Source organism: Sminthopsis crassicaudata, chromosome 1 (genome assembly GCF_048593235.1).
Source record: "Sminthopsis crassicaudata isolate SCR6 chromosome 1, ASM4859323v1, whole genome shotgun sequence".
Taxonomy (NCBI): domain Eukaryota; kingdom Metazoa; phylum Chordata; class Mammalia; order Dasyuromorphia; family Dasyuridae; genus Sminthopsis; species Sminthopsis crassicaudata.
Window position 1 is genome coordinate 56,605,213 of NC_133617.1, and position 24,987 is coordinate 56,630,199.

Consider the following 24,987-nt stretch of genomic DNA (forward strand, 5'->3'; position numbering starts at 1 on the left):
TAGGGTCTAACTTTAGGAGTCTTAGAATTGTTGAAAATGCTCAAAAAACACTGAACTGTGAGTTGGAGAGCCAAGTTTCCAATTCTAGACTCTGCACTGGTTGCTGTGTAACTTTGGGTAGATTGTTCTGTTCCCTTAATCTATAAAATGAGAATAATATGACAACATGTGTCCTATCTGCCTGTCCAGAACGGGTTACTTTTCAGGGAAGGAAAATAGATTGTACAGAGTGATATGTTAAGGGTTGCAAGATGAAATAATGACAAGAATTGAAAGTCAAAAATGAGAATTTCAGAGCTCATCTAACCCAACTTCTACCTTAATTAGCATTCTGACTGGGTAGTCACTTACTAAACATTTATTAACCATCTACTATGTGCCAGGTACAGTGGTAAGTATTGGGAATAGAAAAGACAGTCTCTGTTCTCAAGGATGTAACAATTGAATGGAAGATTCCATATCCAAATAATTATGTCTAAAAAAGACATGTACTAGATAAATTAGAGCTAATCAATGGAGGGACGGCAACAAAAATAAGAGAGATTAGGAAAGGTTTCATGTAGAAGGTAAGATTTTGGCTGTTTGGCAGTTATTTCAAGGAAACCAGGGAAGCCAACAGTTGAAAATAGAAGGGAAGGAAGTCCAGATGAGGGGTAAAAATGTCCAAAGAGGACATAGTGTTTTTTTCAAATTACAGCAAGGAGGCCCATATCACTGGGTGGTAAAATATGGAAGTAGGGGAGAGTATATAGTATAAGAAGACTTGGGGGGGGGGAAGAGAGAAAGTGAGGACCATATATAGAGGATTTCATATTTCATTATGATGATGATAGGAAGGCTATGGAGTTTAGGGAGAGGAGAGAGAAAAGAGGAGGAGAATAAAGATGAGTGAAGAGAGGAGGGAAGGAGAGGAAAAAGAAGGGGAAGAGAGGTTTTTGTTTTCAATCAGAAAGAGACAACCAGATCTTCCATTTTTAGAAGATCACATTGCCAGATGAGTGGAAGATGGACTGGAAGAGAAGAATCTTGTGGCAGGTAGATCAACCAGTAGACTATTGCAATATTTCAGGAACACACTGATAAACATCTGAGTTGGGTTTATGTGAGTGTCAAAGGAGAAGAGAAGAGCATATGAGATAAGTGTAATGAAGATAATAATCAACAGGTCTTGGCGAGAGATTGGATATTGGTGTGGGAGGGATTGGGGGACAGAGTATGAGAGTGTGGAGCTGAGGATGTCCCTTAGAATGTAGGTCTGGGGGACTGTGAAGATGGTGGTGATAACCTTGACAGTAACTGGGAAGACTGGAAAGAGGATTTTTGAGGAAAGATAATGAATTCTAGTTTGGACATGTTGAGTTTAAAATGTCTGCAGGATATTGTATGTTAAAACTCATTTAAAAAGTAATTGGAGATGGGAGATTGGAGGTGAGCAGAGATGTTATGGCTGGATGAGATCTTTAGAAAGATGGTAACTGATTCCTTGAGGGCTGATGAGATTACCAAATAAACAGCTGTTTAATCATTTTCAATTGCTGACTCTTTGTGATCTCTGGGTTTTCTTGGCAAAAATACCAAAGCAGTTTTGCCATTTCTTTTGCAACTAATTTTACAGATGAAGAAACTGAGATAAAGAGGGCTAAGTGACTTATTCAGGGTCACACAGTTAGCAAGTGTCTGAAGCCAGATTTGAACTCAGGAAAATGGGTCTTTGTTGCTCCAGGACTAGTGCTTTATCCACTGCAGCACCACCTGGCAGCCCCTAAATGCAACAGGAAAAGAAAGAGAGAAGAGGACTCAGGACCTAGAGGGACTCCTCTGACTAATGGGCATGGTTTTTCCTGGAGGAAGACCCAGCAAAAGATGGGAGAGGTCAGAGAGTATCTTAGGAGAACAGAGAGAACAGTGTACCAAGGAGAAGGGCACGGCTGACAATGTCAAAAGCTGCAGGATGAGGATGATGAGGTCAATGAATGTCCGCAACCAAGAGACTGTTAACTTTGGGGAGAGCTATTTCAGTTGGATAATGTCAGACGTCAAACTAAAGTGTTAAGAAGAAAATGAAAGGAAGGAGAGCCACCTTCTTTAGATGATCTTCTGAAGGACTACAGCCACAAAAGGGAGGAGAGCTATGAGGCAATAGCTAGAGCCAATGGAACAAGTAAGCATCTTTTGTTTTTTGAGAATAAGGTAGACATAATCAGATTTAGAAGTACTAGGGAAGCACCAACAGACAGGGAGAGATTAAAGATTAGTCATTGTGAGGATGACAGAAGGGACAGTCTGTTGGAGAGAAAGGATCAGCTGGGTATACAGGACTTTCCCTGAAGAAACAGGGAAGAGATAGTGGCGAATGCATCTAGGTAGGTCATGTGAAATGAGGATCAGTGTTATAAAGAGCCCTCTTGTCAAATTGTCACTTGTCACTTTCTTCAGAAGAATATGAGGCCAGATTCTTATCTAAGAGGAAGGGAAATTTTAGGAGGGGTGATACAGTTTGGTATAATTATGGTGGAGAATTATGGTGAGTCAGGGACATATCAAGGATTGTCTTGTAGAAGGTGTGCCCAGTGGAGGTTATACAACAGAAATTTATGTTGGATTGATCCAGTCAAAAGCTAGGTGGTGCAGTAGGGTAAGAGTGCTGGGCCTGCAATCAGGAAGATGAGTCTTCCTGAGTTCAAATACAGCTTCAGACACATACTAGTTACATGTGACGCTAGGCAAGGCATTTCACTCTGCCCAGTTTCTTTATCTGTAAACTGGGGAAGGAAATGCATTATCTTTGCTAAAAAAATCACAAAAGGGATAATGAAAAAAATGGGCCAAGACTAAAACAACCACCACCACCCCAACCCAACAAAATAATAGGATAATCTTCAAAGTACTGACTTCATAAATGTTGAAAGTTCTCTGAAAAAAGGAATTTCAATTATTATTTGTAAAATTAATTCCCCAGCTCTGATGTCCTAAAAAGAGGAGAAAAAGGATTTTTTTTTCCCCTTTTAAAAACTGCTTGTAGTTCCCCCCCCCTTAAAAAATTGTGAGTGAAGCTCACAGCAGTGGAGGGGGCCGATGGAAAGAGACTCCCAGGGGATTAGCCAGGGAACTAACAAAAGGCAAGGATCCTAAGATATGGGAGCTGACCCCATTTCTCTGGCTTACCCTCCTGTCTTGATTTAAGCAGGCCAGTTAATCATCGGCCTGTACAGAGCCATCTGGGCTGCTGAAACCATTCATTCATGTCCTCTTCTGGGAGAGCTCAAATATTTCCATATGTATTTATGTTAATGAAGATAGAAGTGACCGAGAGGGGGATTTAATTAACTACAAAGAGGCCAGTAGGAGGGATGTTCTCAAGACTAAAAGAGGAGATTCAAACACCTGGCATCTGTAGTTTATTTACTGGGAAGCTGTGTGTTGGCTCAAGTGCCAATGACCTAAAGCAAGCTGTGGACTCTGTCAGGAAAGAGCTTCCTGAGATCTTAGGATGTAGGAGAAAATAGAGCCTGCATCCCCTAGAGTTATCCTCAGGGAGTCCTCTCCAAGCAAGTCAGACTTCCTTCCCTCCCCATCATCCTCTAATATCCCAGTCAGACCCTTGGAGAGGAGAAAGGGAGCATTGCTTGTTTCCTTCTGTATTTGTCTTTCTGCTTAACAAGCTTATCCTATCAGCTCACCTAGATACCATGGTACCTTGCTGGATACCATGGTGACAGGTACCATAGAAACAAGGCTTCAAAATGGAGACAGTCCATTAGCATTCATTCAAGTGAACCAGAAGAAAGTGACCAGTTAGAAAAACCTGCCAGTTTCTCACTGCCAGTAGTCAATGGAAAGCAGCCTCTGAATAGTACAGGGTAGTTATTTCAAGTAGTTTATTTTTTGCCTCCAAGGGCCATTAGCTTCTTGGAGACTGGACAGAGCTTTTTAGTGGTTCCATAGGAAAGCTAAGCTCTGGAGTAGTGCCTTTATGTGATTTCCATTAGGTCAGCCAGATTCCAAAGTTTATTGTCTAGCCATAGCCCTCTCTACCAGGATACCTGTAAAGGGCTGGGGAGAGAAGAGGATTTTTTGTATCAGTCTCCAGAAGGCAATTTTCTGTTCCAAAGCCTGAATTTATCTTGTTAAAAGAGGTTTAAAGGACCCACGTGATAACAAAATCATAATCTCCTATCTTCAAGTTCTCAATTGTGCACAATGCTAAATTGTGCACATAAATTTACACAAAATTCCCAGCAAGCAGAGCTTATGGGATTGAAGAGTGATGTCAAAAGACTCTGAGCAGGTGAGGGAGAATGGAGAGGGGTGAAGAAAAGAAAAGAGGGAGAGGTGTCAAGGAACGCTTGGAATGAGTCTCATTCTTGAAAAAGATAGATTCATATTATATAGGAAAGGGAGCTCTCTTCATCTCCCAACCCTAACCTATTACTAGGCCTGGCAGCAAAATGTATGGCAACTATGTATTAGGAATAAAAACCAGAACACCATTGATAGAATCTCCTTTAAAGCCCAGTCACAGCACATTAGAGATCCATTAGAAAATAAAATGGCAGAGCTGGGAGGATTCTTGCCTTACCTAAACAAATGCCTCACCTTGCCTCACCAAGTCCCTTACTTTAAAGGAGGACAAAGTGAAGCTCAGATTAGAAAATAACATCCACATATTTAGTTGAAAGACCAGAATCCCATGTCTCTTGATTAAATCTATTTTCTACTATACTATCCATAAAGTATTAAATAAAGTGATTTTTACCTAAAATTAACCCTTTAGTCACACAGCAGAAAGAAATAAAAAAAGGGACCACAGAGGTGGGTGGGAAGGTGCTACAACAAGCCCAGGAACTTTTACCATTTCACAAAGTCAACTAAATGAAAAGGTAGCAGTCAGGCTAGTGGCTCAACAAAACCATAGGGTACCTTTGTTCAAAGAGTCATAGGAATTGAAATATCTTCCGGGTGAGGAGAAATGAAATCCTGCCAGGAAGGCAGGAATGGTAAGAGAAATAAGCATTTAATGAGCACTTTTAATCTGGTAGCTCATACAATTATTATAAATCAAAACCTTATTCTTTTTAACATCAGAACGTCTTTATTCCTTTTAAGTCACACTTGCTCCTCCTTTACAGCAAAGAAAGTCACTAGAGAAGCAGCTATAGTGTTTGGGTTCCTTGTTACTTCTAAGGAGGGGAACCGTTAATCTGGCAATCTTATAGAAAGCAGATCTTTAGCTGCATGCAAGCCTGTACCCCTCATAAATAATCCTCAATGAGCCACCTAAGGTCTTCAGAGTCAAGCTAAATCACTCAGATTTGACACTATTACTTTTACCGATCTCCTCCCTTCACCTGCTTCCTCCTTGGCTTTCCTGAGTACAGCCTCTGAGTCACTAGATTATATTAACATTAAACAAAGGCTACAGAGTTCAACCCCTCCCCTTAACCTTTGCCACCCCACCCCTTGCCACAGCTGTTAGGAGATAAATCCTCCCTCATCAAAACTTCAGTAACTGCTTTCCAGCTGCTCCTTCTGCAGGATCTACTCCAAGATCAGAGACAGAATTCAATTATCAATGGGCATAGGATGTGAGAAGGTTAAAAGGCCAGGTATTCAAGGGTCTCTGTCTCCCTTCTTCTTCCCACCTCCCCTTTAAATCCCCTCCCTCAACCTTTGGGCAAAAATAGGGAAATCAGATCCAAGAGACAAAAGGAAATGGGCAAAGATGATAGATCTGGAACTCAAGTGACCTTATAGGTCATTACACTTCCTTTCTTATTGAAGGACTGAGGAGCTGAGGGTCAGGCTCCTCAACAGATGTACAGTTTGCTCCCAGAACACCTGGTGTGTGCTCATATACAAGCGGAAAATAATTGCTGAGGAGGGGGAAACATGCACTTTGGATTTCAGGTGAGCCCCAGCCTTGCCTATTGTGTAAGTGGGGCCTAAGCTGACAAAGTCTTTTTAAGATTTGGAGCCCAACAATTACAACAGGGAGCCTGAGGACCACTGGGTCAGCTTTTCCCCCAGCTCCTCAGTGAGCAAGCAGTACAATTGTGCCTGTCTGTGATTGAGAAAATGAAAGAGACAAAGGCAAGACCGTTGTCTTGGAAACTGGGACTGATGGTGGATCCAGTCTAACCCTTATCACTTTCAATTTCCTTTCAAGTGCTCCAGGAGAATTATGGAAGCAAAGATCCCCAGAAGTAGCAGCTGCCTTTTGGCTAACAAAGCCCTGCAGAGGGCCGAGGGGCTGGCTGTCACGCTGTGGGAGTCATACCCCATCTCTCAGCCACCTTCTTTTCAGCAGGAGACCCCAAAGAGACATGTCTCTACAGGGATGTGAAGCCCAGTTTAGGCTGTTGCAAAGTTGGCAACTCTCTAGCCCTTCAGATGGCAGGGGGCAAAACAGCTCATGGCTGGAAGACAGGTTAAGATATTTATATGGGCCTTCTGGTGCTGGTGAATTCTTAAAATAAAGGATTTTATCTTATTTGCTAAATGAAAACCAGCCATTAAGTAGTCCACTTCAAATAAAACCATTAACTGATGCTTTGAGGGCTAGAGCAGCATTGTTTTAGCTCAACTTAAGATTTCCTAATCAAAATACACTGAAAGCTAAAGAGGGAGGGCTTTCAAGTGATCACTCAAAGTAGGATCATGGGTAGATTTACCTTTTCCTTAAAAGGAGCAAGCTGGCCAATGCTTGCTCTGTATCTGCCAACCAGATTATCCTAGCATCCCAAGGGGATTTTACTCTCAAAAACTGCCAATCAAAAAAAGTACAAAGAGGCAGCAGAGGATCTGGAGACTATGATCAAGACAGGGTCACAGATTGGCATCTGATGTAAGGCAAAGCTCAGCCTGCTTCCAGGACAAATGTCAGGGTCTCACATCCCTCCTTGTGAGCTAGCACACAAGAGAACAGAAGAGAGCTTAGTGAAGGGGGGCTAGGCCAATGCAGACCTTTGTCATTTGCAAAGGCCAAATCAGTCATGAGACTGGGGGGAGGGAGGAGGAAGAGAAGTGCCCTGAAGCCCATTCCTGCCAGTCTAGAAGGCACAGACTGCTTTCCTGGTATCTCAGCCTCATACGGAGATGTTCTGAAGGAAAAGCAGCCTCTATTATTGAAGCAGCTGTACCCAATGAAGAGGAAAAAGATCCTGTCTTTCCAAATATGTGAGGTTTCCACTCCCTGGAGCCAACATCTTTGTTTGCACTCTCCCGAAAGCTCTACCTCCCCATAGTCTCTGGGGCCCTGGCTGGGAAATGTTGATGCTATATATATATATATATATATATATTTGGCCATCAAGCTGGAGAAGAGATGCTGAAATCAAATTTATGGACTTTTTTCCCTCCTGGTAAACAATCTGGATAATAAACTAATGTTTGAAAATTTGAATCGAATAATTTTTTTTTCTTTTTTTTTTTTTGAGGCTGGGGTTAAGTGATTTGCCCAGGGTCACATAGCTAGGAAGTATTAAGTGTCTGAGACCAGATTTGAACTCAGGTCCTCCTGAATTCAAGGCTGGTGCTCTATCCACTGCGCCACCTAGCTGCCCCCATGAATCGAATAATTTCAATTTCCCCCTGACAGATCCATTCATTATCTCTCCAAACTCAGCCCGAGTGATGTTCTACAAGAAGCCTGCAACTTGTGTCATACAAACCTGGATCAGGTGAAAGAAGTGAGGACATTTAGCCTGAAGAGAAGGGGTAGGAGTGGGGAAGGAGTGTTATAAGCACTGTCTTCAAGAATGGGAAGAGATGCCACATAGAAGGGATTAAACTCAATCCTGCTCAGCCACAGTGGAGCATGTTACAAGAACTCAGATTTCAGCTCAATATGTAGAAAAACAATTAGAAGCCCACAACAAAGAAAAAGGCTACCTGGAAGGGGAGTGAGCTCCTCATTCCTGGAAGCCTTCAGGCAAAAGTCAGATGACTCCTTTTCTGAGAGCTGCCAGAACACTGTAGCACCAAGAATACTACAATTGGGATCAGAAGACTTGGGTTTTTTGTTCAAGTTCACCTCCTTCTTGCTGCTTCTCTCTCAGACTAAGTTTCCTCAGGTGTTAAGACTAGATGACCTCGGAGATTCTTTTTAGCTTCATCATGATTTAAATTGATGATCTTATCTTGATAGAAAAAAGAAAAGGGAAGGAAAGAGGAGAGGTAGCAAATACTTATTTCCTTTGTTCATTGGTTTCACAGAAGAGCTAAAAAAGACCTTGGGATCACTCAGTCTAAACTCTTTATTTTATATAAGAAGAAATGAGCTGCAGAGAAATAAAAATGACTAGTGACTAGTTTAGCTAGTAAGTGACAGTGAGGCTTTGAATCCATATCCTGAGATTCCAAATCTAACCCCCTTCTAGATTATTGCACTGACTTGCCCTCACTGTATCAACAGCCCTCAGCAGGCTGTTCCTGCTTCCCTGGAGACTGTCACTGGGCCTACAGGAGTGCAAAAAGCAAAAGAAAATGGGATGAGTAGCGCTGGGGGAAGAAATCTTCAAAAGAAACAATACTCTGGGGCTGGACCAAAGCCAGTGGTTTTAATAGTAACACACACTGAAACCGTGTAACTTATTTACAACTGAAGCCATACCAAAAAAGGGGAAAGAGAATAGGCAGGGTCAATAGGACATGAGTGCCAGGAGGGATGACTTTCAAAGAGATTATGAGGCTGAATTCCTCAAGGTAGCACTCAAACCTCTAGAGTACCTTTTCCCCCCAAATGGAGCCTGGCTAAATTACAGACTAGTGGCTTACCTAATTCCCACAGTAGGGCTTCCCATCCTATGTTAGTCCATGACCTTGCCTGCTTCCTGCTGTTCCAGGGCAACCAAAATGTTGAGTCAGAAATTAAGTTCTCCATAACTCCTGTGAAGTTATTACCTATTTTGTGCCTCACATATTGGGAAGGCCCCTGTGCTAGCCAAACACAAAGTCAGGCAGTTTTAGCAGGCTGTTTGAAGCAGCTTTGGGGTACAGATCTGACAACAAGCTCTTTCCATTTGTCACACCTAGACTAATTAAATGTGTCTCCATGCTTTTACAAGAAGGTGGATCGTGAAAAGAAACCTTGCTTTGAGGCACAGCAGCTCACCGAAACTAATTTCTAAGAGCAGGAGTCATTAGGCCTGGTTTCCATTCCAGGATCTGCAGCCTGGAAGAACACGGGCAGAGCACTGAACCTCTCCAGGCCTTCCTTTTCCTTAAAGTTGGGTCTGACCAGGGTTCTCTCCATCTCACTCATCTCTAGGAGCTTCTTCTGACCTCTAGAATCAAACAGAAACTCTTCTGTTTAGCTTTCAAATTCTCTCCTGCTTCCTCCCCTCAAGGCCCTGGTCAGAATCTGCAGCTTCAGTGGGTATCAATTCCTCTCCAGCAATCAGGGATCTGATGGATCCAGCCTCAGTTCTACTCCTCTCTCATGATATGCCTTCTTTTCCCACCTCTGCTTTTACCCTAAAATGCTGGAAATTCATTGCCTCCCAAAATCTAACTCACAGGCGCCCTCTCTTCCTTTAAGATGCAACCCTAGTATCATCTGCATGAACTCTTTCTTTTCCCCACACTCCCAGCTGCTGGTGCTGATGTCTAACCTACCAGGTGTTTGACTACATTGTATATATGTGTGTTATCTTTTTTTTATATTCATATTATATATACTTGTATATATATGTGCTTGTTGTCTTCCCTATTAAAATGTAGGTTCCATGAAAATAGAGATTCATTCTTGTACTTCTATCCCCAGCATCTAGCAGTGCCTGGGCCATAGTAGGTACTTGGTAAATACTGGTGTTGATTTCCTTAACTATAAAATGAAAGGGTTAAATGGAGGCTTCTTTACTTTTTTGTGTTATGGATGTTTTCAGCAATCTGGTGAAGCCTATGGACCCCGTCTCGGAATATTGTTTTGAAATGCATACAATAAAAAGGTTATCAAAGTAATAAAAAAAATAAAATAAAATAATTCCTGGCTTTCTGACAAGAATCTGGATGATCTTTAAAAGCCATTTAAACCCACCAACTAATGAATCCAAGCCTGAATTTCAATTTGACAAACATTAATTAAGCACCTTGAATGAAGAAAGCATGGTAATAGGTGCTAGGGATACAAAGAGCTTTCATTCTACATGGGAACATACATGATTTAGATAAAGAAATGCAAAATGATCTTGAGGAGGCAGTAGGGAGGGTCAGAGCTTACCACAGAAGATGGCAGCATGTAAGCTGAGCCACCACAGGGCCAGTAAGTCAATGAGCATTTATCGAGCACCTATTCTGTGCCAGGCATGGAGCTAAGTGCTGGGGATTCAAAGAAAAGCAAAAAAACAGTCACTGTCCCATAGGAGGTCAGTCTAATGGGGGAGACAAGCAAATGACCATGTACAAGCAAATTATCTAGAAAATAAAGAAGAAACCATTAATAGAGGAAAGGCACCAGGAATTAAGAGAAGCTGGAAAAGAATTGCTCTAAGGTGAGATTTAAAGGAAGTTAGGAAAAGGAGTAGGGGGAGATGAAGAGGGAGGGCATCCTAGGTAGGGGTAGGAGGCTCTGAAGGAAGCTGGGAAGTGGTGAGGAGGGATGCAAACCAAGGCCCTGAGGTGTGAGGTAAAAGGCTAAGGCCGGGCCATAACCAATTAGCCTGTCTCTCTCTCTTTTTTATTTTAAATTTAATTTTTATTTTATTTTATAATTATAACTTTTTTTTTTGACAGTACATATGCATGGGTAATTTTTTACAACATTATCCCTTGCACTTACTTCTATTCAGATTTTTTTCCCTTCCTCCCCCAACCCCTTCCCCCAGATGGCAGGCAGTCTTATACATGTTAAATATATTACAGTATATTCTGGATACAATATATGTGTGTAGAACCGAATTTTTTGTTGCACAGGAAGAATTGGATTCAGAAGGTAAAAATAATAGTTTACACTCATTTCCCAGTGTTACTTTTCTGGATGTAGCTGATTCTGTCCATCATTAATCAATTGGAATTGGATTAGCTCTTCTCTATGTTGAAGATATCCACTTCCATCAGCATACATCCTCATACAGTATCATTGTTGAAGTAGCCTGTCTCTTTAGAACAGAGTTAGTGAAGGAGGGAAAAACGAATGTCTAGAAAGGCAGACTGAAGCTAGGTAATGAAAGACTTCAGATGCCAGCCTGGGTAGAGGGGCTAGGCAGTAAGTGAAGTTTTCTGAAGAAGGGACTGACTAGGTGATATCTAGGCTTCAGAAAGACTACAATATGAAAAGCTGTGTGGAAGACAGACTGGAAAGAAGAAAACTTGGAAGCAAAGAAACAAATTAGCAGCCATTTTGATAACTTGCAAAAAAAAAAAAAGTGTTGAGGGTCTGAACTATGTTCTTCAAATGAAGAAAAGAGGCAGGAGAGATAGTGTACAAGTACAACAGACTGCTTTAGCAACGGATCTGACTTGGGGGAGGGAAAGGGAAGAGATATGGAGGATTCATTCCTAAGTTGTGAACTTGGTTGACCAGAAGGATAGTGCTGGCCACAAGAGACACAGACCTCTGGAGGAAGGCCAGGTATTTTGTCATACTTTGAGGAAAGAAACAATGAGGAGATGCTGAAATTGAATTGCTAATGAAAAACCCAAATAGAAAAAAGGAGCTCATGATTAGGGTTAACTGTATAAATTTTGACATCTTTTGCAAAAAGATAATTAAAATACCCCTAGTCCTAATGAGAAACCCAAGAGACAGACCAGAAAGATATTCTAGGAGAATTTAGGGAACATCTAAGGTCAGGAGTAGATCCTGGATAGGGATCCAACTAAAAAAGCTAAGGAACAGCTGGAATAAGTACAGATCAATGTTGAGTCTGGAGTAGTGGGACCTATGAAAAATCTTACTCCAGTCTATTTCTCTCTACCTTTCTATTCATTTCAATTGACCGCACACAAAAGAGAGCAACTGGTGATTCCACATCTGCTTGGCATAAGTTTCCTTTCCTACTTAAAATAGTCCTCTCTGGTTTTAGTTGTGATTAGCTTTGAAATTAAAACTCTCCTTCCCTCGTGATCATTAAAGAAGGAATAGAGACACAGACAAATCAAAACACTTGGTGCCATTAAACCTGTAGGCCTTAATTTTCCCTCTCACAGCTGCCTCCCCTTAGCATGATCCATATCTAAAACATGTAGAAAAAAGTATTTGTACTCCACTGGATTTGATTCTCAGGTAGGCTGTGAATTAGCTGTGTGAATTAGCCTGGGCCCTGACCTGTCAACTCTGGGGGTTGTTTGTTATAGGTATTTGATAGAGGTATCAAACACACCTGGGTGTTTGATACCTCTTCCAACTCAAGGTATTTCACATTCTCCAAATCTCATGATATGAAAGGGGAAACCCCCCTCTAAAAGTATCTTCTCCAAAATACCCCTAACAAGTAGTGGGGATTATTTGCTGCCACTTGAAACTCTTCCATGACTGAGAATCCACTATGTCCTGAGTCAAACCATTTCCCTCTGGATCTGCTCCCTTTGTTAGGTCAAGCTAAAAGCTACCTCTCTTCTATGTTTACTTAAGGCTGCATGTTCTGCATTTCCTAATAGTGTATGGAATTATGACCTGGGTTCAAGTCCAAGGTCTACCTTGTACCACCTGGGGCAAGCCATTTTAGATCTCCACCCCTACCCTGAGTGTTTCCACATGAGTAAAATTGGATTACTACTTATGTTAGCTCCTTTACAAGGCTAATATAAGGATGAAAGGAGATATGGGTTATGTATTTTGTAAAGTACTTTTTAAAAACATCAAGTGCCATACAGATGTCAGCTATCACTATTCCATTTGACATTTTCTGGTTAGAAATTTAAAATACCCAGTAGAAAGTCTCATATAAATAGATAAAATAAAAAATGGGAAGGAGAACACAGGATAAGAGTGGGAATGACATATATATCTCATCTGAAGGTACTATTAAGAGAAAGAGAGCTGACTAAAGGACTTCTACAGGTTCATGGTCAATTACCGAGCAGAGGAGCCTGGGAGAAAGCTCAAATTTGTAGGAACACTCACTTGTGCTGCCGTATCTGCTGTATTGAAAATCTCTTGGATGGTTCATATTCAAGCATGCCTGGAAATGGGGGAAAAAACCATTAAGTTGTAAGTCTGAGGTGAAGAAAAAAGAACCCCAAAATATGCTGTCCTAGTCTCTTCCCTTCTCAACCCCCAAAGTGCTCTCCTGTTCTCATGAGGCACCCCAGCAATTAGAAAAGGCAGCATTCTGTAGTGAAAGGGCCCTGGGCAAGGAGTCAGGAGAACTAGGCTCTGGTTCAGCCAAGATCACCCTATATGATCCTGGGCAGATAATTTAACCTCTTAAAAGTTCCATTATCACCATCTATCACGGAGCTTTCTTACCAATTTCACAAGGTTCTTGGGAGGATCACTAGAAACCTAAGCTATTGCCACAGTTCTTCCACTGGTTCCATTCTCATACTTTCCTGAGGCCTAGAGAGTTTTTGAAGGCTATGTCAGGGGAGCACAAGCATTGGCAGGGCCTATAAACCAGAAAAGCCCAAGATACAAACCTAAAAAACTCTAGCTGTACCCAACATTCCATAATCCCACCTCGAGAACCTAGGCCTCTTACACTATCAAGGCTCAGGATAAATGCTATCTTCTGTATCTTCCAAGAAGCTGTTCTGTTTTCCCAATTTGGACTAATCAATGTGTATTTAATTTTGAATCTGTTCTGTAATAAAACTCTGGGATCATCATGTCTCCCTCACATGGATTTAGAAGTAGAAGGGACCTTAGGAGGTCATTTTATGAATGAGAAGCCTGAAGCCCAAGGGGGGATAAAGGATGTCCCCAAAGTCAAACGAGTTGGGTATTGCAGAACCAAAGTTTAAAGACCTATGGTTCCTCCAACTCCAAAACCGAAGCTTTTCCCATTACACTCTACTTCCTCCCAAATGGACAGCTCTGCTTTGCACTGGCAGAACAGAAGCTCCTTAAAGGCAAGAACTTTGATACTTATTTTCTAAACCTAGGTGCTAGGGGCTTCTATGGTCCACAGAAGGTGCTTAATAAATGCTTCAATAGTTGACAGATTAAATTGTTCAAAGAGGCTCATCACCAGATGACTGATTCAGGAATTGTCTACAAAGATGTGAAAGAGTGGAGGGAGGATCCAAAGAGGTTGAGTTCATAGATTTTTGAAGCTGACATTATTATTATTATCATAATGTTGTTTGATAACTCAAGAATTCCCATGGATCCCAACTCATAGGCAGAAGCTTATCACTATAGCTGAAGCATGCAGAAGCTCAGCTCCTTGAGCCTTCTTGCCACCTGCTGGACACCTTATATAACATATGAATTAAATTGGATTCACTTCAACAAACATTTATTGATGTCTACTATGTGCAGGGCTGTACCGTAGAGAACACAAATAAGACTATAATATATGCTCTTCTCAACTCTCATGGAGTTTATTTAATAATCAAGTAACCTATACCGTTGGTTTTGTCAAGCAGAAAAAGCTGGGAGTGGAAAAGAAATAGATCCAAAGTAATTTCTTCTAAATTATGGTGAGGGAAGGAAGAATTAGGTTTCTCCCACATTATTTTGTGGCTCTCATGCCAACAACAAGCCTAAACTAAACTTAAACTAAAACTTCAATCAACTTCCTTTACAACAGAAACATAATCAGCTATAGTCCAACAATAAGCAGGCACGGGTTCACTTTTACTATTCTGTAACTTCCATCTTGATCTATCCTCCTGAAAGACCAGGTGATAAAAGATGCCGCCACTATAGTATTATAAGATTTCTCCTTCAAAGTACCTTACTACATTAGATTGGCCAGATGCATGCCAGATAAATGATTAGGGAGAAGTGTGGTATAGAGATATAATACTGATCCAATAGGAGAGGCAAACCTATTTGTTTCCTGACTATATATTTAGATTCTTTAGAAGGATCATTTATCAGAGAATCAATTTCACATGTAGTTACTTCCAAGAAGGCAGCAATTTGCCAGGTAACGAGTCAAATTTGTTTTAATATCACAAATGTAGTTGCTTCTACCAAAGACAAGTTTTGAATTTGGATTCCTAAAGAGGCCTTTTAGAAAAGAACACTTTTGCTAGGTAAGAATTCTAGGATAAAAGATATAGCCTTTCCCCCAAGTTTACTAGTCATAATTGCATCCAAAAATAAATTATCTTCAAGATGTTGAGATGATCCAATTTGGAGAATTTATAGAAAGATTACAGATGAGAATTGTACAGTATAAGACTGGAAGTATGTATAGTGAAATGCACCAATGGAGGGAGATAAGATCACAGATCACTGAAGCAATAACAACTCCCCTTTTACAGGGTGTCCTAAAAGTCTTAAGTTTAGTACACTAAAGCTTTTGAGACACATCTTGTATAGCACTTTAAGGTTTACAACAAAATGTTTTTCAAATGACATTGTGTGAGGAAGGAACACAAATTATTATCTCCATGACTTAGGCTCTCTCATCTTCAATTTCTTCATCTGCAAAACAAAAAGCTTGGACTAGATTAGAAGAGCTCAGCCCAGGGTATATGAAAAGATTGAGAAGGTGAGATAGGGGAGGTTAATTTGAAACTCTGAATATTTTCATTACTGTATTTCAACATAATTGGCTTTCCTTGTAAATCTATGCACAGTCAGCTCTCAAAGGGTTTCAAATGGCACTGACTCCACTTATGCTTTCAGAGTTGGAAAGGAGGACTCTAGCCCTGGACTGCACTGACACCTCTGTTGGGTGCTCTCAAATTTGCATAATGCAAAAATTTCCAGAAAGCTAGAACTGTCTCTATTTTCTTTTTTTAAAATTAATTTTATAATTATAACATTTTTTGACAGTACATATGCATAGGCAATTTTTTACAACATTATCCCTTGTTGTCTCTATTTTATTTGATGAATTTAACATGATCCTGAGCAAGGATACATAAAGGAATCCATGACACCATCCCTGATGGTCTAGAAGATCTCTAAGATCTCATAGCTCTAACATCTAAGTGGGAAATTCTGAGGTTTCACATAATTCCTGCGGTCTATGTTTTGGGGAGTCATTCAAGATAATTAATTAATAATTAATTTCCAAGTCAGGAAACTCTAAGCCCAACTTCTGCCTCAGATATTCACTAGCTCTGTGTCTCTAGCTAAGTCACTTGTTATCTGTCAGCCTCAGTTTTCTCATCTATAAAATGAGAACAATAATAACACCTACCTTAGAGGGTTTTTGTGAAAATAAAATAATAAATGCAAAGTGCTTTTCATACCTTAAAGTGATCTGTATGTTGCTATTGCTCTTATTTAGACTTGGGAGACCCCAGGATGAATTTTGTATGACCCTAGGCAAATCAGTCAACACATGCCTGGCTTAGTTTTCTCTTCTGTTAAGGGGGGAAGGGGAATTGAATCTGATAGCCTCTAATGTCTCTTTCAGGTCTCAATTTAAGGCCTTTGTTAGAGGCCAAAATGGGTTTTCCTTAGGTTGGTATAAAATTCAAGGATCTGCTGAAATAGTATTTTATTCATTAACCAAAATTTAGCACAAAAAATGAAGCAACAAGTATTGATTAAGCATCTGCTTTCTGTCTCTGTTGGAGGCAGGGAATTCAAAGATAAAAGTCAAACAGCCCCAGTCTTCTGGGGAGATATATATACACAAGACAGACACAAGGTAACTTGTGGTGAAAGTCACTTTACGATAGGTGGTAGGAAGTGTTGTAGAAGAGAGGTTGGCAAATTATGATTCTTACCCAATCTTACCATTCTTAGCTCTCATGGCAGGCTGAATTTGTAGGCCATAGCTGGATCCCTGGTGGAGAAGGTGACGTTCAAGCCGAACATTTTATCTGATGTGAGAATCCCTGATTTTAAGTCCTAGCTCTGCATAGTTGTATGACTTTGCATAGTTCCCTCTTTGGGCCCAAGTTTTCTCTTCTGTCAGTCAAACATAATCCTGACCCCTCAGGGTCACATGTTTCACCACTAGATAACACTCAGCTACTAAATCTTCCTCCCGGCTATGGCTGCCACAATTCTCCCTACCTGAACCTTTTTTCTACACAAACCCTGGACCTCAAGAAACCCTGTCTCTATTCCTCCAGAGTTAATCTGCTCAGCTTCTGTCATGGGAATCCAATCCTTTTATTCTTGATTGGGTTAAGTGCCATCTAAGCCATTTATTTCACTGTATTTACTAGCTGGTGCTAGACACCAGACTATATCTTATTTCAACATTTCATCTAGCTGTCCACCTAGGCTATCTTGCCATCTGGTCTGCCATCAGTATGTTCATTCCCTCTCTGTACTTTCTACTTCTGCAAGTGGAGTCAACTCACTGTCCTATTTTTCCTCAAGTCCTGCATTGGGTCCATTTCTTTTTTTCTTCCTACCCATTTTCAGCTCCCACTTGTTTCATTATCTTCTCCATGCAGAGTACTTCCAGATATACAGCTCCAGCCCTCATCACCCTCCTGACCCCAGGCCCACCTATTGCCTCTTAGACATACAGTACTAAGTGTACCTCTAAGGCAGCTCAAAAACATGTCTAAAACAGAATTCTTTATGCCCCTCTCCAGTCCATCCCCTTTTGAGCTTCTCTATTTTTGATAAGGGTTGTCAACCATCCTTCTTATCACCCAGGTTCACAACTTTGGAGCAATCTTCAAAAACCCTTCACTTGTTTTCACCATACAGACCCACTAAGTTGCCAACTTTTGTTGATTCTCTCCGCACATTTCTCACACCTTACTAATACAGCTCTCCTCACTTTTCATCTAGACAACCATCTCCTAAATCAATCTCCCTCCACAAAGCTGGATATTTGTCTGACCATATCACTTCTCAAAAAGCTCCAGTGCCTCTCTTTTTCCCTTTGGAATAAAATACAGACTCCTCTGCTTGGCTTTTAAATGCTTCACAATAGAGGAAGAAAGTATTTATTAAATTTCTACTATGTGCTAAATGCTTTACAAAATATCTCACTGACTCCTCACAATAACAAGATGCTGCCTCCATTTTTCAGGTGAGGAAACTGAGGCAGAGTTTGAATGACTTGCCAAAGTTACTGCAGAGAGTAAAAGTCTGAGGCTGCACTGAAGTTCAGGTCATTCTGATGGCCTGGCTCAGCCCTGGACCCTTATTAAGAGCATTTCAGACTTAACACTTTGCTCCCCTTTATACACAATATCCCATTTCTACCTTTCCATAGTCTCCACTCTTCCTTCACCCCAGGTTCTCGGAATCTTGGTCTTCCTTCTAGCCCCAATTTCTGCATGAGGCTTTTCAAGGCCTCCTCTGAACTAATTACCTTGTCTTTAGTTTATACATATATATTTTTTTTTACTCATGTATCATTTTCGTTTCTTGAGGACAGAGTGACAGAGTGACAGTTTGTTTTGGACTTTGAATTCCCAGAAGCTAATAAGAGTACCTAGTACACACAGGTGCTTATTTGTTGATTGAGACAGGCAGAAAACTAGGGGAGAAAACTGATATTTTTAGGAAATACTTCTTTGTTGTTCCTCCCTCCCCATCTCCAAAACAAACTGGCATCCCAAACTGGCAAGGGGAACAGGATGCCAGCCTGCATAGCCCTAGGGCAGGATCTGCCTATCTCTTGGCCAGACTCCTCAGTATTTGAAGGAGCTCCCCAGAGGAGAAAGGCAGTCCCCTCTGCATAGCCACCTTGAAGCTTGCCTTCACTGCCACCTCCTTCAAGAACTGACAAAGCCAACAGCCAAACAGGATCAGAGGTGGGCTGAAGGACTTCAGAAAGCAAAGAGGAAAAAAATCTGTCTTATTCTATAATCATCCTCACTGATAGCTAAAGCTAGTGACTGAAGATATATGAGCAGGTTTTTAACAGACCAGAAGGAAGCAGAAATGCCTGCAGGGCAGGACAACCCTTGGCTCACCTAGCCTACCTCAGCTACTCTATCATGAAAGTAAGAGAAGTCCCGAGAAACAGGAATGGCAGAAACTAGAGAGATAATATACCCCTCATTCTCAGGATGGGAAAAATGAATCTTAGGGAAGTGACAAGACTTAAATATGCCAAAGGACATTCCAAAGGACACAGAGACAAGTAAGACAACTTGGAAAGGACTATGCTGTGAGCTCTACATAATAAGGAATTTAAGAAACTTCTTTAAAAGACATAAAAATCCTCTTTTTTTTCTGTTCTATTTTATATCTGTAAATATTCACTGTGTGTACAGTATTTGTGATATGTTAGGATTTTAGCAAATTAAATTTAAAAAGGAGGTGGATGACTTGCATCTTGTCCCAGAGGGCACAAGTGTAGAAGTAGTTTGAAGCCAGACCTTCTCAGGTCTTTCTGGGTCCTTCTCAGACCTGGTCATTTCTCCAGGCCTCCATCAAAGGGAACATTCACAATTGCCTAACCCCGTTCCCTTCCTCCCAATTTATCTGACCACCTAAAAGGGAGGATGGGTTTAGAAAGCAGTTGTACCTACAAAGCAATTAATAAGATAATACTGGGACATGAGGCAGAGGAGCTGGTAAAGAGAAGGAAGCAATTCTGAATTTTATGAGATCGAGATTAATAGCATCAGCTATGTATAGCTCTGGTGCGCAGAGGGGAAGCATTGTTCTCAGACAATGTAAAACAATTTTGGAAGCAAAGGAAGGAGATGTGGTCTCCAAAGCTGAAGTTTTTTTTAGTGGCACTGGGGATTAAAAGAGAAAGTTACAGGGACCAATTGAGCACAATGTTTTAACTGCCTGGCAAGATTTTAAACAACTCTACAAAATTCAAATACCATGCATGAGACATTAGGTGGAAGTGAGCTCACTGCTAGGAAGCAGAGGTAGAGCAGAGAAGGTGGCAAGCATCCCAGAGAGTCAGTGGGAAACTCGGGTCTGTAGATAGACTCAACTATCTGCTGTGCAACTAATTGTCAGCAAATATCTATTCTCTGAGATTCAGGCACCTCATCTGTCAAATTGGAGATAATACTTGAGTGACAGACTGGATTCTGTGCTCCTTGAGTGACTGAACTCTGTCCAAGGGCTAGGGAATCAGACAGGAATAAAACCCTCACTGCCCTTAAAAGACTTACCTTCTACTGGGGTGGGGCATGGGAAAAAACATGTATACATGTAAATAAATATTATAGTATTGCTACATTGCTTACCCAATGCTTTTTGAATGAATTAAAATGACTTGCCTAAGTCACATAACTAGATAACAGCAAAACCAACACTCAAAAGTCAGGTTTGAATTCCAGATCCAGGATTCTATTTTAAGGACTTTCTGTTTCTTCAGGCTGGTTCTTTTTTCCTTTTTTTTTTTTTTTTTGGTTCTTTTTTCCAATGACATAGCTCAACACCTACAACTCAGCAGATAGTCTCAGATGTTATGGCAAAAAAATTCATTGTCCTGTTATCAATTAGTGAGGAGCCTCTCTGAACATGCTTGGTCCCTGGACGATAGAATCCATCATTGGACCCACGTGCAAAGCCTTTCCAACTTCAGAGGACCAGGTCTTGCTTGTGCTCTACCGTCATGAGACTCAACATGACAATATATCAGACCAAGTTTTTTGTGTTTAGTAGAGTACCCCTTTATATTTGGAGGAATTCTGGGGTAAACTAAAGGTTTAAGGAAATAAAGGATTTTTTGGTGTGAAGACAAATTATTTCAGAGTTCTCTCTCCTAGCCTGAAACACTTCCAAAGGAATTTGACTCATGACTTTTTGAAGGAAAAATACATTAATAACAGGCTCCTACAGACATGCTTCCTACGTTAGGCACCAGAAATGTTGATGATTATAATTCTCTGTGCCATCCTAATATCATGACCCTTTTATCATGTTCCAAACACAATTCCACTTTATCTAACTTAACCAGGCCAACTCCTTTGAGGTTCCTGCTGCTATCACTTTTTAAAGAAGGGGCGAAGAGAGATGTACTTTTCCTCTTTTTTTCTCAATAGAGACAGGATCAGTTACTAACCCTTTTAGTACTTTTCACTACAGAATATTTTACCTTTTTTTTTTTTTTTTAAAATACACACCTACAGCTCATTTCTTTAAGAGAATAAAGGCAGTAAGACTTCACACACACACACACACACACACACACACACACACACACACACACACACATGGGGGGGGCAATCTTTAAAAGAATGAAAAATCTAGCATGGGATTAAAGGAAACATAGATGGGGGACAGAGAGAGAGAGGATTAGGAAAAAAAATACAAAAAGAAGTCAGGAACAAAAAGTTTTAAAAAGCATCACTAAAAAATTTCCAAGGAAAATAGGTTGGGGCCCCAGGGGCTCATTGCACTGCTAGAAGAGAGAAACTTCTAGCAAAGACCCTAGTAAAGAGAAGCATAAGCTAGCAGGGAAGGGGGCCTCTCCATATCTCAGAACTGGTGCTGGTATAAATCAAAAGCAAAGAACTTAAGAGGAAGGGGTACAATCATTAATGACTAGAGATTTATTGAGTTCAATTTCATTCACCAGTAGAACTATGAATGGTTACACTGAAACTCTAAATTTAATTTGCTAAGTCAAGCTGATTCTTTAGCATTCAGGCCAGAAGCCAGTTCTAATCTCTAAGGAGGAGGTTCAGCCCAATCTATTAGCAGGCAAAAGACAAACTAAATTGTTTCTTGAAAACAGCTTTAATTTTGGAAGGGCCTGTCAATTTTCTGGAGTAATAACCCAACAAGGAAGTGGACCATTATGTGAACAATTTTCAGACAAAGATATTAAAGTGGGGCATCTAGATGGTACAGGATAACCTGAGTTCAAATCTGACCTCAGACATTTAATGCTTCCTAGATGTGTGGCCCTGGGCAAGTCACTTAACCCCAATTACCTCAGCAAAAAAAACAAACCAAAAAAAAGAAATTAAAGTAATTTCTATTCATATGGAAAAAATGCTTAAAAAAAACTATTGACTAGAGAAATGCAAATTAAGATAATTCAGAGATACTACTTCCCTCCTCTCAGATTGGTTAAAATGACATGAAAATGATAAATATTGGAGGGGATGTGGGAAAACTGGGACACTAATACATTGCTGGTGGAGTTGTGGACTGATCCAATCATTTTGGAACTATGCCCAAAAGGCTTTCAAATTATGCATATCCTTTGATTCAGCAGTTATCTCTACTGAGACTGTATCCTAGAGAGATCATAAAAAAGGGAAAAGAACCCACACATGCAAAAATGTTGGTAGCAGCCCTTTTTGTGGTGGTAAGGAACTGGAAACTGACTGAATGTATGACTATCAGTTGAAGAATGGTTAAGTTGATATATGAATATAATGAAATATTATTGTTCTATATGAAATGATGAGCAGGCTAGTTTCAGAAAAACCTGTTAAGATTTCCAGGAACTGATGGCTAAGTGAAGTGAGTACAACCAAGAAAATACTAGCAACAAGATTACGTGATAATCAAATAGTGATGAACTTGGCTCTTTTCAACATGAGGTGATTCAAGGCAATTCTAATAAGACTTGTTATGTAAAGACTCATCCACATCCAGAAAGAGAACTATGGAGACTGAATATGGATTCACCTTTGTTGTCATTTGTTTGCTTGCTTTTTTTTCTTATTTTCTTCCTCTTTTGATCTGATTTTTCTTGTGCAGCATGATAAATGTGGAAATATATTTAGAAGAATTGCACGTGTTTAACATATATTGGATTACTCGCTGAATAGGGAAGAAGGTGGGGAGAAGGGAAGGAGAAAAATTTGGAACACAAGGTTATGCAAAGGGTGGATGTTAAATCTTAACATTGTATATGTGTTAGGATTACAAGGTGATAACTCAGGTTGGGCAATTCTCTAGCTCAGAATTCACACCTTTACTTCCGGCCTTTAGGGGGAGTTTACACCTTTGGACTTCTGGGGGAGAGTTTACATGTTTAACAGAAGTTTGCACCTGTAAGAGGAGCAAGTTCATTGGTTGAAGTATTTCCCCAGGCCCTGTAGAGTTCTCACTACAATCTCTGCGAGGATAAAAGAGGGCAGCATTGGGTCTGGAGAGTAGTCGAGTCTGGGACAGAGTTGGATGGCAGGCTGGAAGGAGAGAGTCTGGCTGGGAGATTGAGTTGAGATGGCAGTCCCCAAGATAACTTAGAGACAACTGGACCTGGTACAATTCAGGACCTTCACATATATGTATTTTGAAAAATAAAAAGCTACTAAAAAAAGGGAAGCATAGCATTAAAGTGGAAATGATGAAAATAAGGCAGGAAGACTATGCCTACGCTTTGATTGAAAAATACCACTACTAAGTCTGCATCCCAAAAAGATTATAAAAAATGGAAAAGGATCCATATGTAACAAAGAATTGGAAATTGAGGGCATGTCTATCAAGTAGTGAATGACTGAACAGGTTATTGCGTATGAATGTAATAGAATAGTACCATGCTATAAGAAATGATAAGCAGGCAGATTTCAGAAAAACCTAGACTTACATGAACTGATACTGAGTGAAGTAAGCAGAACCAAGAGAACATTAAACACAGTAACAGGAATTCTGTCTGATGGTCAACTAAGACTGATTTAACTCTTATCAACAATATTGTGACCTATTGATCAGAGAAATGCAAATTAAGACAACTCTGAAATACCACTACATACCTCTCAGATTGGCTAAGATGACAGGAAAAGATCATGATGAATGTTGGAGGGATGCAGGAAAACTGGGACACTGATGCATTGTTGGTAGAGTTGTGAACGAATCCAATCACTCTGGAGAGCAATCTGGAACTATGCCCAAAAAATTATCAAACTGTGCATACCGTTTGATCCAGCAGTGTTACTACTGGGCTTATATCCCAAAAAAATACTAAGAAGGAAAGGGACCTGTATGCGCCAAAATGTTTGAGGAAGCCCTTTTTGTAGTGGCTAGAAACTGGAAAATGAACGGATGCCCATCAATTGGAGAATGGTTGGGTAAATTGTGGTATATGAATGTTATGGAATATTATTGTTCTGTAAGAAATGACCAGCAGGATGAATACAGAGAGGCCTGGAGAGACTTACAGGAACTGATGCTGAGTGAAATGAGCAGAACCAGGAGATCATTATACACTTCAACGACGATATTATATGAGGGTGTATTCTCATGGAAGTGGATATCTTCAACAAAGAGAAGATCTAATTCAGTTCCAATTGATCAATGATGGACAGAATCAGCTACACTCAGAGAAGGAACACTGGGGAAAGAGTGTGAACTGTTTGCATTTTTGTTTTCCTTCTCAGATTATTTTTACCTTCTGAATCCAATTCTTTCTGTGCAACAAGAGAACTGTTCGGTTCTGCACACTATATTATATCTAGGATATACTATAACATATATAAGACTGTCTGCCATCTAGGGGAAGAGGTGGAGGGAGTGAAGGGAAAAGTCAGAACAGAAGTGAGTACAAGGGATAATAATGTGAAAAATTACCCATGCATATGTACTGTCAATAAAAAGTTATAATTAAAAAAAAAAACAAAAAACAAACCTAATATAGAGACCTAAGACAATTCCAAAAAGATGTGGAAAATGTTGACTACATTCAGAGAAAAAGCTAAGGTAGCAATCTTTTTTTGTGGTAATATGGAACTGGAAACTGAGTGGATGTCTTTTTTGCTTCATTATGCTTTTTTCTTTTGTTCCGAGTCTTCTTTCACAAGATGACTGTGTATAAATATGTTTAAAATGATTATACAAATATAACTTATATCAGATTGCTTGTCCTCTTGAGGGGAAAAAAAAATTTCAAACTCAAAATCTTATAAAGACAAATGTTGAAAACTATCTTCACATGTAATTGGGGAAAAAAATAAAGTATTATTAAATTAAAAAAAAATATCAAAAGCACAAAGGAGAAAGTAGAGAATCCTGCCATTTCCTCTAATTGTGAGGAGCAGCAGCAACACTAGGTTATGTCTGTAATATAGAAC

General features: G+C 40.2%; 1 protein-coding gene across 3 annotated transcripts in view; it reads right to left on the reverse strand.

The window, feature by feature from the left end:
• Nucleotides 1-24,987, reverse strand: part of STK11 (serine/threonine kinase 11) — a 155,345-nt gene that overhangs the window by 43,470 nt on the left and 86,888 nt on the right. For all 3 annotated transcript variants that reach the window (XM_074305019.1, XM_074305029.1, XM_074305038.1), the window contains exon 7: nucleotides 13,064-13,121. In XM_074305019.1, the coding sequence (XP_074161120.1) occupies nucleotides 13,064-13,121 (58 nt within the window). The remainder of the gene's footprint in view (nucleotides 1-13,063; nucleotides 13,122-24,987) is intronic.